Below are 18,003 nucleotides of genomic sequence, written 5' to 3' on the forward strand. Positions count from 1 at the left end.
AATGAATTCATTACTTTTCTGCCTGGTGAGGATTTGATTAAAACTCGAGTCACCTGCTCATTATCAGGTTAGGAAATGATGGTGTGATTGGCTTTTTCCATAACCAGAAGACAAATTGATCAGAGTTGTTTGTTTTCCTTTGGGCTTGAGTCTACGCATGACTTCATTCATTAACTCTGCCTGGAGTGAAGCTGAATCTGTCCTTATTGTGCCCAGCTTATCATTCCCCAGTGAAGGGACTCGGAGGCTGCTGGTTCCAATTCTGTCCATCTAATCAGGGACTGACTTACACCTGCAATGCCAGGTGAATGCAATAAACTCAGTGGGTTGCGACACCAGCAGCGCTGCGATTCCCGAGGACTTGGATTGAGAACTGCTGTTGTCGAGAAATGCTGACACCAATAACAAATGATGTTGTCAAGGACAAATGTAGAGCATCTTTATCCCCACAGTAAATAAGAAGTGAGCCTGGAGTTATTTTCTGAGCTGCACACTCACACGACGAACACTAATGTAAATAAGAACATCGTCTGTTGACGAATGTAGCGCTGGTTTTTGTCCATCTGTGTTAGATGTTTTTGTTCAATTACAACCATAAATGTTCTGAGAGATATTTTATCATTTTCAATTTTCAACTAAAAATAACTAATTGTCAAAAACTGACAAAAATCAGGTTGATACATGCAAAATTCTGTAATGAAGTTTTTTTGTGCATCCTATTGTATAAAGCATTTATAAATTAATGCTGTATAAACAAAAATTCAAAACATTTTGGTAAAAAACACCTCATACAAGTAAGGTATTTTAAAAATATTTTATAAAGTTGTGCAAAATAATATACAGTTGTATTAATAAAATTATATAAAATAAAAAAGTATATTTACATTTATTATGAGGTATTTTTAATGTGATTTGCAGGCGTCGACTCTGTGTAACTGATACTTCAGACCTTCAGTGCTGCACTGGTAATGACATTGAACTCTACAGTGGTTAGAGATGGAAAAAGATTCCAAATGAAAATGTCATTAGTTTGTTTTCTTTGTTTTTCTGCCTTTTCAATTATTATCTGCTTTCATTCTTACATTTCATTCTAAATTGGTCTCAAATGTTTGGGTTGGGATTTTAATTTATGAACTTGTAATAAAAAAAAACAGGTTACACATGATTAAAAAAAAACTTGGCACCTGGCAAAAAAGCTGAGAGAAGAGAAATGAGAACAAAAAGGCAACATCTTGGATGTTGTTGTTGTTGACTAACAACATGTTGTGTCTTCAGATAAGGGGTAAAAGCAGCATCCACCAATGGATGGGTTTTTACAAGAAAGAATGTTTTTAACTAAAAAGCACCTGCCAATATTTTTCAGTATAAATGGTTAATATTCTGTGAAAGGTCAATGTAAAGGTCAAGGGAAGAAACAGCTGCTGAATGAACATGATGTTCAAACCCGTAGGCTTTATTGACTTACAAACCTCAAAGCTACCGTGGCAGACGTGGCCACGTCACCTCTGGTCTACTTTAGAAAATCACATTAGCTTAATACAGTCCACTGCTGCTTCAAACGTGCTTCTTGAGACGGTGTCAAGCTAAGAGGGAACCATATATCACCATTGTGTAGAGACGTTATTGAGTTTGCTGAGCCATCGCTCCGCTGAGAAGGTCATGGAAAACATTGCGGGCTCTGTTACGTTGTTGCCTGTTTTCTGTATAAATGATTGTTGGAATGTTAATGACACAGACTCTCAGACTTTTATCAATGAAAAGTGCAAATTCCAGCCCCTGTGGTAGTACAGCATGAGGTTCAGTCAGTAAAAGTACCGTTAATCCACAGGCTTGTACCGGACCTTTACTGGATCTCAGCTCAGAGTCCTTGGAAAGCCGGCTTTAATTTTTTTAATGTTTTGCAGTAATTAACAGTGTTTGTTAGTATTAGGACTCAGAATAGAAATAATTTTTTCGGAAGTGCTTATCACGATCTTTTTTGAATTGGTTGATAAAAGACTACTTAAATATGTTAGTATTTCAGTGTCATTCCTTGTTACAAATGTATTGTTATTTTATTTATTTTATATATTTACTCTTTTACTCTCTTTAACTAACTGTTTTGTTTGTCTGAAAATAAAATATATATTTTTTTTAAAAGGAAATGCAGAGTTTTTTTTGTCTGAAAATAAAATATATATATTTTTTAAAAGGAAATGCAGACTTTTTTTAAATGAAAGAGATAGTGAAAGGCAGAACATTTTAAAGGGAACAACTGAATGATGTAACCACTTGTAATACAAATGATTTCATGTTGGAGTGTTCTGTGTGTTTCGGAAGTCTGAAGCACAGTGTATTAGGAGTGCAAGACGTTTTTCATTTTCTTTACCCTTCACTGTTGACTGACTACTTTTAACATCTTCTGATATTTGAAATAAATTAATAAATAATGTGGAGCAAGTCCGGAAGCAGATTAAACTACAGTCAGAAGTACTGTGCTATATTTAATTTTGTTTTAGTATCATTTTCTTTTTTTAAATCTAAAAAAAAAGAAGGTTTATTTATTCATTCATTGTGTTTTGTTTTCTTTCAGCCAACAACACCCTGCTCGGTGGAGGAGGAGGTGAGTCACAATCTATGTATCTGAAAGTTCTATGCACCGTTCTATGTCATTTTTATGTACTCATGATGGTTCCAGGCCGTAGCTGTTGTTTCATCTCTGTGTCGCAGAAGTTGGACTTATGGAAACTACAAAAGCAGAAATGTTCTTTTTCATATATATAGATAGTGGAGCACAGCGTCTTTCTGTTTAGAAACAGACAGTTCTTTGTTGTGGCAGGTGTTCAAAGTGTGTTTGGATGCTGCTACTACTAAGAGCATTTGTCTGGCTGTGTGTTTGCAGGTGTAAAGTCGATAGTTTATAATTTATGGGCGTGGAGTGCTGTGGACATAAACAGTCATTTTTCAGTGTATTGTTGACTCAGTGCTTTGCTGCGTGCGCGTGATGTTGGACGTCCACGGCTAATCAATACCTGTAATAAATCTACACTACTAATGCGGCTGCCACATTTGCTGAAACACGCACGCACGTGCGCGCACACACACCTCAACTGGTGTTTGTTAATAGTTGCAAATCTAGGTGCTGCTGCTTTCGCCCAGGGCTGCTTTCTTCATTTGGCCCGAGACGATTGCTATTACTCTAAAGCCTGAACTCAGTTTTTTTATGCAGAGGTCTTATTGATTTGTGTGTGTATGAAATTGGTAAAAAAAAAAAAAATCAGAAACAGTCAGAAATCTTGTTGGGTTTAGACGAAGCTATGATGCTACAGCAACGGCTAAAGTGAGTACTTAAATTGTTAGCCCTTGACTTTAACATTATTTTCAGCGAGCATTAGTGTCATTTAAAGTGAACACCTGCACCTCATGATACAGTATAGTCAGAAGTTACACAACGCTTCTGGAGTGATGCTGCAATGCAAGGAGTACCTCAAAATTACTGCTAAGCTCAGCTAAGCTAAAGCTGCAGTTTTGACTTTCAGTTTGTGATGAATATAAAAAGCTAAAAAATAAACTGAAGCACTTTTTTTGGTGAGACCTGCTGCAGCCAGAGCAGGTAAGGTTATTATTAGCTAAAACCATTGTGTTGAGCTTGCACAAACCAATGTGGCAGGACAACAACTAAAACTGATGATGTTCTGCAGCACAAAGACACAAAGTGGTCGGTGCACTGGCCTTCACTCCACTTTTCAGCATTTTATAATGTAGTAAAGAGTAAGTGATATTAAGCAGCTGACATTACCCCTATAATTTAATAAAAATGTCACATCTTTACAAAGACAATGTATCTCCTGTTATAGTTTTTTTGTGCCTGTATTGTTAAGCCCTACACATTAAAACATTTTAGAGAAAGGTAAGAGCCATAATTTAATGATGCGGTTATGCTGTGAGCCTGTACGCACTCTGTTTAGTGTAGTGATTAAACTGAGAGAGTCATGTTTCAGCTGTGTTTGGGAGGACTGTGCAGGTGTGTGACATTATTGTGGCAGTCAAAATGTTGTGATCCAAATTTATCATCATGGCAAATACATGCAGCAGTAAAAAATGCAAAAAATAAATAAATAAAAAAAATTGGTAAAGGTAGACCATGCATTATTATTTCATTATCTCACTAACTGGCCACTTCATTAGGTACATCTGCAGCTCTGTTGAGATACGTACGTCTGTTATTATACACAACATCATACAAACCACTTCCAAACTTGAAAAAAAACCAGCTTGTATTTAATGTAGTCATCCTAATGTTATAAATTCATATTATTTTAGGTATGAATTTATATCAGCGTGCTAGAAAATTAAAGTAACAAAATAATTGTATAAAACAGAACAGTGAGCACTAACCAGTTGTCAAACCCTGTTCCTCTTTTAAATCTCTCACTCTTTTCGAGGCTGCCCTGTGTGGTTTCTCAGCCATTATTGAATTAACTAACTAAGGAGTAAAACTTTATTATATTTGATCAAGTAAAGATGAATATTTAAACCAGTTCTAGCACGATATTTCTTCCTCCATCCTTTAGGGTTTGATACGACGGAGCCTACAGTAGGTGTTAATTAGAGAAGGGCCGTGAAGCTAAACACAGCAGACGACTATAACAAGCAGTGAGGGGTAGTGACTGAGCGGAAGTACAAGAACGAGAAGGTCTATAGTCAAGAGGGTTCTGAATTCATCGGGTTTAAATTACATCACCTAAGTATCCAGCGTTCATTCAGTTAAAGTGTGTGCAGTTTTTTTTTTTTTTCATCAGGAAAGAGACGAGAGGCAACAAAAGCTCTTTACTCTGTTTTAATACTCAGTCTCGAGGGTTCCTGGATAAATGTCATTCAGTGAGATCAAACACACACCTGCCAACATTGTTTCCTCAATTCACTCCAGACGAGGCTCAGGCAGCACCTAAACAACAAATTCAAGGGCAAGCTTTTTTTTTTTAATTTCCACTGGCTGCGGTTGTTAATTTATTTACCGGCCTGTAGAGTGTTCCAGCTTTTCACTGCCTTGATTGAATTTTTTTTTTTCTAAATTGAAAGGATATGGCTGGTCATTAGAGGTCGGCCAGTTGGTTGGCTTTGAAACTGTCAAAAAAACATCGGCTTTGCTCTTTATTTATTTATTTTTTTCCAAATCTCTGTCATCCTGAGAATATCAAAACCTTTATGAATCTGTTTAAAGGGACAGTGTCTGTTTTTCTTTAATCTGAATGAATTGATGCTCACTCACACTGCACACACAGCTGTGGATGTTTTTTTGAGCAGCAGAAATAGGTTTTTATTTTATCCGTCATGTTGTGACGTCAGTAATACGAAAACAAATCATTTTATAAAAACAGACTGCACTATGGATTGTACTTATACCAAAATGGTAGAATAGAAAATGTGAGAAGGACAGCCAGAACATGTTTCTTTTTTGCTCTCATTCAACAGGTGGTATGAATGTTGATGTTTGTAACTGGATCAGAGGATTTTTGTCATTTTATTCTCCCAGGTCTGAGGTCCTTAAAAATGAGCTTCTTTTCACCATGGTTTCACTGAGGGAAGTATTTAACGTTAGAGGAATTAGGTTTTCTTTGCACTTTATCTTTTAGAGACATTTTAGGAAATTGTCGACGGTAACAAGGTGAAATTGTGGTAACATAAATCATAAGTTTGTAGATGAAATGTCAGACTCACCATTATATAATAATAGTCCATGTTATAACTATAGCTCAAAGATGTTTCATGGAGATACTGATGAGGGTGAACAATTTTCTCCTCAGCACAGATCACAGATGTTTTCAGTTACTTTTCAATTAAATTGTAACCTTCGTCACATCACTTTTGTCTTTTCCACAACAGAGATGCTTTGCACCTGATAATTAGTAGAGATGATCATCTCATCTGCTGTAAGCCCAGTTTTATCATAGTCATCTGGGGATTCACAGTTCATTAACTTGTCAAGTGGAGTTTGTCTGGCTCTGGTCTGGCTTCTCAAATTTAGGGCTGATCAAATATTACCTTAAGACCCAGCTACACACAGGTTGAACTCAATAGAGAATTTGTTACACCGGCAAACCAGTGATCTCCTTGTGTAAGGCATGGCTCGAACCTCTTATTTAACTAAATGGACCATAAACATAACACAACAACATCAACTTTTTTTAATTAATTGGACGTATTATCTATATGTAAAACTTAATGTCAATAATTTCTTATCATATTTTTATATATTTAAAAATGTCCTACATTTTTCATTATTTATTATTTAATAGTTACGCCCTGAATTTACTGTTTTACTTCTACTTTTAGTCTCTAAGTGCAAAGCTACTTTTAGACTGATGTTTTGTCATAAGAACACATCAAGGCTCCCGTTAGCATCAAAGAATCATCTATTCAGCAGCTCCTCTCACAGTCATGTGCTGCTGTTGTGTAGCAGCAGAGACACACACTCATAGTTCCAAAGAGAGCACAGGCTGCTGGTTTCAGACATGATGCTCTGAGTCTGTGGGAACAAAGTGCACTGGATGTAAACCAGCCACAGAAAACTGCAGACGTCAGAGTGGTTCAAATAGATGAGCACATTTACAATTAAAATTTCATGCACTTTTGCTTTTATATTTTTTTTTTTTTTTTTTGGAGGGAGGATTAATAAAGCAACGAAATCCTCTTGTACCGGAGTGTTGTTTTTTTTTTTTTTTTTCCTCTTTGTTGCACAGCTGAAAAGCCAGGGTGAATTTGTGCTTGCTGACATTTATAATCAACCCTCCAGAGCAGGGACAGGGTTTGATACCAGTACATTTTCTCTCAGTGTGCTGTAGTCCTGTTATGTCTGTACCTCTCACTGTCTCTGTACTTGTCTGCATGAAAGGAGGAAAACACAAGCACAAGATAGGCTTGTCTTCTTTCCTTTCAGACCAAATGAACACGAGCGCATGTATTGTGAATGAAGGCAGGAGGAAGATTGGTTTTGTTGGTAGAGTGCAACCATGAGATGAACAGCAGTGAGCACTTAGTGTGCCTTCTACTTTCAGACAGTCCTGCCGGTGGGTTGGCTGTATACATAAATTCACTTTTGCCATTGAAAGTAGCGAGAGTGTACGGTGTGTGAGTGTGTGTGAACAGTAATATTATTTTATATATACACACAAGGATACAGCAACATGTTGAAGTGTCGGTGCATATTAGATACTGTATCAGCGTGTGTGTGTGTGTGTGTGTGTGTGTGCGTGTGTGTGTGTGTGTGTGCCCATGCATGCATTCACAACCAGAGCCATCCTAAATGTTACCTTGGCAACAAGCTGACTGAAGTAAATGAGTGTCCTGGCTCTGCTGAGGGATTGTGGGAAAGCAATATGCCAACGTTCCGCCCCATTAGTTTGACGGACAGTCTGTTTGGCCTATAAGAGGTCAGCTGCCAAGGGCAGCCATATTAGCATTCTATGGGAGAGCCCTTGGCGTTGGTTTTACTCTAATGTTAATCTACCTGTGTGTGTGTGTGTGTGTGTGTGTGTGTGGCCGTGTTAGTGAGGAGTTAAAGCTTGTCCTAGCATGTGAGGTTGCGGACAGGCGTGTGCGTCAGGGTGTGTTTGTGTGGCCTGCTGGGGGTTGCAGGCTCCTCGCCAGGTAAGCATATCGCCAATTATCACCTCCCAGTCCCCCACCTCTCTGGCTCCCGTCCTCTCGCTCTCCCCCAGAGCCAGTCAATACAGAGCCGGTGAGAGAGTTGTGATAATACCTAAACTGGTCAGCTGCCTGCTATTGCTGGCGGGTGACTTGTCTAAAAGAGCCAAAACACTCATTTATACTCTGTGTCCTGCACCAATCCATCCATCCTGCATCCTCTTTTATCCTTGCTCCTCTCTGAAACCCTGCTTAACATTCATCTCATCCCTTTTGTCTTTAGCCTCCCCCCGCTCCTCTCTTCTTCAATCCCCCATCTCATTTTTCTCTTTCTGTTTTTATATGTCCCTTCTATCTTTGGGTCCTATCTCTCCATTTTGGAGGGTAATGAAGGCCATATAATTTATATATGTAAATGAGGTTGACCCTAAAATATTTTTAGTGTCCTTTAGTAACATAAATCAAGTCCATTTCTGCCTGTTGCAGTGTCACGGTGTCATTTAGTGTAATGTCATTTTGTGCCTAATTGATGAGCGGTTAGCGTTTGACAGATTCAGTGGTGTATGGACAACAAGTATCCTTTGACTGTCGAGTGAAGTTAATTTGGTTAGGTCTTCCCCTGTGTCCAGCCTCTGAATCAAGAAGATGCATCATCGTAGATTTATGGCACTGCAGGTGGAGCTGATGGATGAAGTGGAGTTTGACCTTAACAACATCCAAAGACACATTGTTTTGCACAGGTGCAGATGAAAAATAAGTTTTAATCGGGTTTTAAAGATTAACGTGTCAAACGTGTTGATGAATTTGTGAAAGTAATCCGATTGAAAAATGTTGACAAGGGCAGAATGACACGCTAATAACTCCTCCTTCCATTCATTTTGGTGCAGGAGTAGAAAAGTCGATACATGATTGTTTCCATTCCAAGTCCATGTCATCTCTATACCCAGCATGTTATTGCTGAGGTTTAACTCCAGGGTTGGTGTTGGTGTTAGGGTTCACATGTTGAATCTGTTCTTTCAACATGTTGAAAGAACATGATACAGTGATCACTGGCCTTAATGAATGCATGAACCTGTTAATGTGATTATGGCATTAATCTGCTCAGCCCTACTAGGTGTTGTAACCACTGTTTTGACTACACACACACAGTCACAGTCATGGCACGCTCACACCAGTGTCAGAGGAAAAAGGATTAACGTCGTCACTTTTACTGCACCCACAGTAGGAGTGACGCTGTAGCCATGAATGAGGGAAATTCTTAATTCTCCCTTTTAAAATATTTATCCCATGAAGATAAATATTGAATGAGGGATTAAAAATGCAGTCATTCTGCTCTTGGCAGCCTGACCAGATGGACTCTAATTCAGTTCAGCAGATGACATAATAGATAATATTGATACATTCAGTCGCAGGCTGCCCCAGAGCGCTAATATACAGGTGTGCTAAAGATGAACTGCTGCCACAGAGTTCCCTCAGATGAATCCTTCTTCTCTGCTCCACTGCTGCACATGAGGTCACACTCGATACTTTTGGTTCGCATTTATGTGATGAAAAGGTGTCTGAATCTAACTAGAAGTTGATGTTCCTGCTGGGTTTTTTACACCGACTCTGGCACATACTGAGGATTCCACGGTTTCTGAGAAAGCTAACACTGAGGCCGTCCACGCTGACTGTAGACAGAAAGACAGCTCTGAGTGAGAGTCAATGACGGGCTGAACGAGGCATCGGATATTTATTAGCCAAGCTCAGCGGGTTTAGGCCGCAGAACGAGAGAGTGATGGAGCCTAATGTCCTCCTCTAATCTCCATTTGACAAAGAGCAGTCCAACTCAAACATGAGAACATCAAAGGGCTTCTCATCTGAACGCACCACGAATGATTCAAGTGAAAGCGAATGCATCCTTGTGTGTTGTCAAAATGGCATTATTTGCAGTTGAAAGGACAGGCTGTGTTAGCTGGAGCCTGGGTTTGTTCACCGCCTCAAATGCATTATCTATAGAAAGGTATTAAGCATGGAGTTATGGGTATAAATCTGCAATTGGTTTGGGATGATTTGTCTTATTTTAGACACCATGTTTCCACCCCCTCTGGCCAGGACATACTGTATTTTTGTTTTAATGTTTATCTTAAGTTGCAACATTGTTGCACATTTGTTGCCTCTTTACACAACTTGGTTCAAATCTTTATCTTTTCTCTGTGGTTAATATTTTCTGATGAATTGTTATGACTTCATCCATGAGTCTCAAGGCTTGGTGGTCTATTCAGTAATCCATCTGTGATGCTAATAAGCCAACCAATTACCTTGGCACCAGAGGTGGCCCAGTCACTTTCTGGATCCCCACCGATGCCACAGTAAATTAGACAAACAACACATTAATCAGAGTAATGGCATCACATGAATTAGCGTTCAGACATTTTATGGTCATACGACTTTACTAGTTTTATTAACCTCCTAAGTGAATTTCCTGCTTTAATTTGCATGGAATCATTATTGGAGTGGTTTCTCTCGGCCCTGCTCTACGTGCTCACATGCATACGTACAGTAAATAATGCAGGTCCCTGGTGATGGGATCCTTTTTGTTTGTTTTTCAGCAGCACTTGCCAGCGGTCATTTTGTGTGGGACCGTCAGGTCAAAAGCATCGCTGTAGCTCAAGGCTGTGCTGTCCACTCATAAATAATGGGCAAAATGGCCAGTTTTTACCACTACACACTCGCACAAGGGTATAGACACATAGCACACTCGAATATGCAAGAAAAGCTGGACTGTTCTTGTTAGTACTCAGCACAGTGTTCCATTTATTTGGACAGCCTTTCTCGAACTGCATCCTTAACCTTCAATGAAGATGTTTTTTATTACCTAACACTGAGTTTTACCATGGCCATAATTCACATCATCACATTATTCTTCGATTAAATTTGTTTTGTTTTTTTCCATATTGAACCGGGTTTTAGAACCAAATATTTTTTCTTTCTTTCAAAGCTCAGCTCCATTTCTGCATTTCCAATTTTATTTCTCATGTACCTTCAGACTCTCCCCCCTCCTCTTCTCCCACACCTTCATTTCCCATCTCTGTCTTATCACTCTTATGTGTCTGCCTGTGTGCACTTTTAAGGGCCGGCATGAGTTATAAAATGGATGCACCACTCACAGACGGCAGAGGCGTCAACAGTGTCAGGCATGGCCACACTGCATTATGGATCTGTTCTTTGATTGGTAGTGTGTGGCAGAAGTTGAGAAATGTTCAATTTTCCAGGCGACAGAACAAGCCTGGCCAATCAAAGCACATTATGTCAATATTCGAGCTGAGGTAAAAGTCCAGTCACACTCGTGTGTTTAAAATCAAACACTATACTGATCAGACAGAACTCTTGAACAACTCTATTGTTAAGGTGCAGACACCATAACAACAACAACTTAACAATGTTGCTCCTCCTCAAGTGTCAAAATCAAGCGATTCTCAACACCAACATGAGCACAATTCAGGACACTTGGAGAGAGGGAGGGGGAGGGCGGGGGAGATCTAGCTTGGGTTTTGACTATAGAAGAAAGGTTCTTTTCTGAAGAAAATTAATCATTAGTTCTAGGCCTCACTTTTGGTGTTTTTCTAGAATGTTCATTGATTACAGTCAGAAGACTCAAACCTATATTTGTGGAATTGTCATTGAATCTTGATTAGGTTGTTAATAAATGTTAGGACAGTCACAGTATAAACCTCAAAGTGTTTGGGCTCAAAAAAGCAACATTCTCACACCAGACCAAAAGTTTTTAAACCACATGTTTTTGTTTGTTTTTTTACAAATACAGAAACTTTTCTGTCCTCAGAGAATGGGTTAGCACTTAGACTTCACCTTCACATTCTCACATTTTGTGCAAAACAGCCCAGCTCAACATTGCACAGCATGCCATGGCACAGTACATCTCAGCTCTGCATGTTATGCACCAACTTAACACAATAGCATACAGTCACAGCACAGCCCTGAGTTTGGCAAAGTGTGCTGCTGTAACATCTGGTCCACATACAGTCACAGATAAGAGCCAGAGGCCGACACGCTGAGCTGTGACATACGGATGGGTGTTGTTGTACTATTCCTACCAAGTGCTGACAAGTCTCTGAGCACTGTGGTAGAATCATGCCTGACAAAAGTGTTTTCAGTCAGGGACTGGTTTATTTATGAACTGTGTTCACCAGACTCATTAGACCTCAGTGTTCTTCTGGAACGAAGGCCTAGTTGGACGGGGTTATTTAAATCGACACAGTGTTTTACATTTCTCCCGGTGAAATGACATTTATATTCTAGTGCTATATGCTAATTAGTTTTGCCAATGACATTTAGGGAGGAAAACAAGTGTTGATCGGTAATGTTATATCAGAATATAGTGAACTATTTGCACATTATAAGAATATGCTGATGTACAACTGTGAATGTGCAGTACTCTGTTAGATATACAGCACATACATGTACTTGATATACAGTACAGTAAGAACAGGTGATGCATTCTCGCTTCAAGGTGACTTAGTTTGTATTGATAAACCACTCTAGTGTTAGATAAGTGTGTTTTACTCTTTACATATTTATAGCATATTATAAACATGACATGTTGCTGGTGACCCTACAGTCTCAGTCACCGGGTCAAGTTCAAGTTGTAACCGTAATCATTCCAGTAAAATGTTACCGTGTGCTTGGTAAACTAGAAACATCCATTTAAAAAATGTCAAACAAAAAGAAGAGACTCTGTTTTTAACCATCGTGGCTAAAGAAAATAGAAAGGACACAGGGTCGCGACCTGCACCTCCGTAACACCGCTGCAATAATTCCCTGGTTTAATTGGATTCTTCTTTTACTTAGAGTTGACCACAACACTGATCTGTCTCTGACATAAAAAAGAAACATTCAGGAGCTGAGTGTGTAAATGTTAGTGTGTTCAGTTCAATAGATCGCACTCTTTAATATACAGTTGTGAGTAAATACATTCTTCCTTACCTTTCCTAACGGATCCCCAGTGAAAAATATATCTCTCTCTCTGTCCTCTGCTCCTCTCTGTAGAGTATCTTTCTTTTTTGTTTCAAGGCAGATTTAGTTAGAGTCCAAATCCTTTCTCTTTGCTCTGCTACTCCCAGAGTCATCATATTAAAGCTGTTGAGATCAAGATTGTATGAATATTAGCTCTGAGGAAATGTGTCTGGCTGCTAGCGGGTAAATATTCTGACTGAAACTATATTTGGCACAGCTGAAAAATTGCTTTTCCTGCTTCACTGCCCTCCTGGAAATGAACTCTGTCACAGTTTATAGTTGTGGTGTGAATTAAAGATGATGCTCACATTTCTAAATAATATGTAGATTTATGAAAATGTTATTAATAAAGACTAATTGACCAAAAAGTCAGAGTCAGCTGAGTCCCTAATACATTAAATGGAGCAATTAACTTCTGCAGTAGCCTTAAACTGCATGAAAACGACTGTTGCACAGGAAACTGAGGCTTTGGGGGAACGTGATCTGGGGTAAAAACTTTGCAAAATAGCTAAGACAGAGAGGGTAGCTGTACAACACCAGACTAAAGTCTGAAGCACTAATCTTTGACACTTTTAAATATGTCGGCTTGACTTCAAACAACATTTCAACTCCCTGTAAGTAGTTAGAGAGCAGGGGATTCACACAAGTAGGCCAACACTCTGAATCTCCTGTCGTCTCTTCTCCAGTGGACGGAGCCATCCATCGTGCTGCAGGTCCTGTGCTAAAAAAGGAGTGTGCTTCCCTCCACGGGTGCGAGACTGGGGAGGCCAAGATCACCTGCGGCTATGGCCTGCCAGCAAAGTGTGAGTACCGAGTGTGTGTTTGCCTGACTTCCAGCTACCCCAGTGAGGTTTCTCTGTGTGGTTTTTACTGGCCTGCTTCCAGGTGTAAATGTGTCAGGAAAATGTGACAGCAATGTAAAGTGTTGCCGAAAGAGAGCAAAGCTGCCTGTTTAAGTTCCTCAGGAAAGAATCACAATTTTCCTTTTTTTTTTAATTCAGCAGCAGAAACTTCTCTTGGTGTCCACAATGCTGTTATATTATGCTTTCTGTTCATGGCGAATGAAAGTGCACCAATTGCACTTTACTTTGCCATGAACTGAAAGCATACAATAATGAAAAACCACGTGGCGTTCTCTGAGGATTTATTGACGCAGAGATTTTCATGGTTTAATTAAAAAATAAAACTCTTTTTTAGCTTTTATGAGGTCTGAAACACAGCATGAATGAGGTAGGTCAGAGCTTAAGGACTAGAGTTTTGGTTATCAGGACTCAACAAAGACATTAATGAGAGAAAGTGAGCAGCAATAACTACATTTTGATTCCGAAAGGTCGCAACTGACAGGAGGTCAAGCTTCAAATTCCAATTAAAGTCCTTTTTTTCTTCCTTGTCTAGACTCACTGAGGACAGGATGAGGACTTTAAGGGTTTGCTTTAGATGAACCCAACTATGTGTTTAATGTTTTTTGTTCACTTTAGGCTTTAACTGGAGTAGAAACAATAACATTGGAGCTTTCAAAAAGCTTCAAAGTTTCAAGTGGGAAAACAGGAACAAACAGACAGGTAATTCGGGACAAAGTTAAGATAACAAACAGAAAATCAAAAACATCAGTGTCGGATACAGGCGGCTGAGGGGATACAGTAAGAAATCATACAAAACCAACAATGAACCAGGGTCAAAGGGCATTTTTTGCTGTCACTCCTCCAGCAGTGACTAGGCAGGCGGAGACGTGGTTGACCTGTCAACATCAAAACACGTCAAGGTAAAACTATGGCTATTTGTCTGAATATAAGAAAAGAGACGAGGCGACCTCAGGGGAACTGGTGGTGGGTTAAAGCTAAGGCTCCCTGGATTTTCCTTGGCCTCTGATAACTGTGAAACATTACGTCAGTTTATCGTTGTGTTCCAACCAGGATGAGTCACAGTTCATATACTCTATCAATACATAGTATGAGCTACATACAGTTTCAGAATGAATGCAGTACTGTGTTCTATTCAACGGTTGTTGAATGTCAACCTTGTATTTACCTTTATAAAGAATCAGACATCATTTCTTTTCATCTTCGTTGTGAATATTTCACCCTTTTTACCAATACTGACTTAGTAAATGAGAGGGAAAAAAAGCCAATTTGGCTCAATTTTGTTTTGTTTTAATAACTTTGTTAATCTCACCAAGTTAAGGCTATTAACCTTATTAAATCACATGTTTTGCAAACCAAATGAGACCATTACCGAGTTAGTCTATGTGCTGCGTAGACACTGCTCCAGGTACATGGTTCACAAATGGACTCATATTTCACATTGTGGTTTTATTTACTAATTTCTTCATCAGTGCTGCTGCTGTAACTCCTAACACCCAGTACATCTGTGATATAAAAACATCACAACATTATCATCCTATTCATTTCCTGTTGTTTATTACGCAGCGGTCAGGAGGTTGATTTGTTCACATGTTCAACTTCTTTATTTTTAAACATGTATCACTGCACACACATTATTCATACAGCGTCTAGTTTTATTTTAGATTAAAATCTATCACATGCCATGGTTTGGTGAGACATACAGTGTATTAAAGAGGGAACAGAGTCTGCGATTTCATCCTGTGGTTCTATTGAGAGTTTAAGTTCACAGCGGGGGGAGGGGGTGTGGGGGGCAGAGCAGCAGTAATATTTAGTCGAGCTCAGGGCAGAATGGAGAGATGTAGAAAAGATGGATAACGAAGGTGTGGGAGACTAGTTAAAAAGAATAAAAATAAAACAAAGCAGTGTGGGGGAGGTGACAGATGCAGCGGGAGCAGAAGACCAGAGGGAGATGTTAGAAGAGGAGTTCTCACTGTGTTTGCTCTCCTTTGTTGCTTCGCTTGTTTCACTTCCAACAAACTGCTGTAGTTCTCCGCTGTGAGTGGACACTGTGGCCGGTCCGAGTCAGTGCCTTAACACAGCTTTAAAGACAGTAACATTAACTAAAACCAGACTTTTATTATACATGTAAATGAAACTGCAATGGACTAAAGGCAAATAAAATGTCAGTTATAGCCAGAACGTGAGCCCATAATTGGAAATGAAATGAAATCCTGTCCTGAAACGACTGAACACACGTGTGGAGAACAGCACTCTCTGTAACAGTCTGTAATTATTCTGTCTTTGGGCAGAAAGGAGAGAAAAGTTCTTTACCGAGTGAGGCCCTGAGTCGGCCCTGATTATTTTGGCCTGATTTATTTTGAAGGTATCCGTTTAAACTGTAGTTTTGAATTTGATTACCAGCTCATGATTGGACCACTTCTGGTATCTTGACCTGATCGCACCTGTTGTTTAGTGTGCGACACGTGTGCACCTTTGTTCTGTGTGTTCCTCAGCTGCTACTGTTCAAATGTTCTCTGTGCTGTGGTTACATGTGTTGCTCTGACTGAAGGCTATCACTGCCTGTCAGGTCTCATCAGCCTCTTACCTGTAACGATCTGTCACTGTTATATCTGTGGGACTGAGTGTCGTTCAGAGTCACTGACCGACTCTGTCTGGGTGTGCTTTGCACACACACACACACACACACGAGTGTTTGTTCGTTTGTGTGTCAGGCTTCAGCCTCTTGATTGGACACTATCTCTCTACTCCCCAAACAGAGCATTACCTCCAAATGCCAATTCGAAACTGTGTCTGTTGCAGTTAAACACACACAGGCTTCGCTCACAGGAGAAGAGTTAGAGACGCAGAGGATCGACAACCACAGATACAAGAAAGAAAATGTAGAAAAAACACTGGAAGAGACACAAACAAGTAAGAGTCCAAACATCTAGAAGCAGAGTGGCCCATGTCCAGCCCCTAAGCCAGTGCTTTGATCATGATTTGTGTGGACTTGCTACCAGATGTGGCATTTCAAGAGAGAGCCTGACTCACAAGATGCCAACCGGTCTGCAGGAGCTGCCGTCAGCCCTTCATACTGAGTGACCATCCATGATGCTGCAGACACTCCAGCCAGCAGCTTTCCACCATTGTTACCTAGCAACACGTGGAGCACAAAGCGCCGCCGCTGTTTAGCAGAAGTCACATGCAATTTGGAATGTTTGCAAATGACAGCTGGAAATGTTCAGGCAGCTTCTGCATAAATTCACATGTTGAGTGAACTTTAAAGGCAGTGAAATCGGCGGCCTGTCATCTGGCCTGTGTAATAAGGGCTGTTGCACTTTTAGACCAGACTCTTTGAGGCTGCTGCTCACTTCGGAGGCACACGCTTGTGTAGGTGTGTGTTTTGCAGTTGCCACACAGGGGAGCACAAGTCGAATATGTTGTCCAGACAACGCAGAGCCTCGGAGCTCACCTGTGTACCGATGAAGGCAGACGCACCTCTGCTAGCCTGGTCCCCAGTGAAAAACACTTACATACAACAGTGTGACACCAGGGGAGGATCAGGAGGTTCACCCTCAAAGTCCAATCAACAAAGAACGGAGCTGCAGTGACGTCAGTGGCCGCAGAAGAATCTTATTCTAACCAAGTGTCGACACCACATCTGTCCAAATCAACGCCTTCATTAGATCTGTTTTTAATCCTTGTGAATCCACTTGACGTTGCTCTAACACACTGTGGATTACCTAAATATCTGATATTAAGGAATGCTGATTATTCCCGTTTTACCAAAATGAATGATCCTAAGCCATGATGAATCCACAGTTAGCCTGTGATTAATCAGATGAAGAATAGGAAACATTTGGCCTGGATTGTTTTTCTTAATATGCTGTTAACATGTACAGAAGCCAAACTAAAACTAATTCAAAAATATTAGTCATTATCTTTGACCAAATAATTCTCTTTTTCCACTCATTCAGGAATCTGCCAGTTGTTGTCATTTAAGTGCACCATCTTTTCTGGTACCAGCATTGATGAATAGAACAGGAGAGTCTCAAACACACACACACACACACCGTGTGTTTATCTGTTCCCACGCGTTTCCAGAGCAGACAGGGATCGTTGTAGAGACCAGGCCTTATTTTCTATGACTAAGGTAGTGGATCATTTGGAAGAACTTCCAGGTTGATGTGATAATCTGACAGCTCCTGTTTGTTTGCACCACATCTATATTTAACAGCAGTGTTTGTGTTTGTAACAGAAAAGTTTTTTCAAACACTTGAGCTGATGGGAATTGTAGTGTCACATTTTTCACAGGTTTCTCTTCATAAATACCATTATGTGCACTGCAGAGGCAGAGAAACACGGTCTGTCTTTTTGCTCTAATGCCTTGAAAATGTCAGATGCTCCGTGATGTTCATCAGTAGCTGCACACCTAGTTTCTCTGCTGTTGGATGAAACCTTGCTGCTTTTTTGCTGCTTTATGTTTTGTCACTTGCCAAATTTGCTGTAGTTAATTTGCAGT

At 39.9% G+C, this 18,003-nt stretch overlaps 1 protein-coding gene across 2 annotated transcripts in view; it reads left to right on the forward strand.

Moving 5' to 3' along the window:
* macrod1 (mono-ADP ribosylhydrolase 1) overlaps positions 1-18,003 on the forward strand; it is a 111,519-nt gene that overhangs the window by 65,708 nt on the left and 27,808 nt on the right. For both annotated transcript variants that reach the window (XM_008326857.3, XM_008326856.3), the window contains exons 4-5: positions 2,573-2,602; positions 13,326-13,442. In XM_008326857.3, the coding sequence (XP_008325079.1) occupies positions 2,573-2,602; positions 13,326-13,442 (147 nt within the window). The remainder of the gene's footprint in view (positions 1-2,572; positions 2,603-13,325; positions 13,443-18,003) is intronic.

The sequence above is a fragment of the Cynoglossus semilaevis genome, chromosome 15 (assembly GCF_000523025.1).
Source record: "Cynoglossus semilaevis isolate Cse_v1.0 chromosome 15, Cse_v1.0, whole genome shotgun sequence".
NCBI classification, from domain to species: domain Eukaryota; kingdom Metazoa; phylum Chordata; class Actinopteri; order Pleuronectiformes; family Cynoglossidae; genus Cynoglossus; species Cynoglossus semilaevis.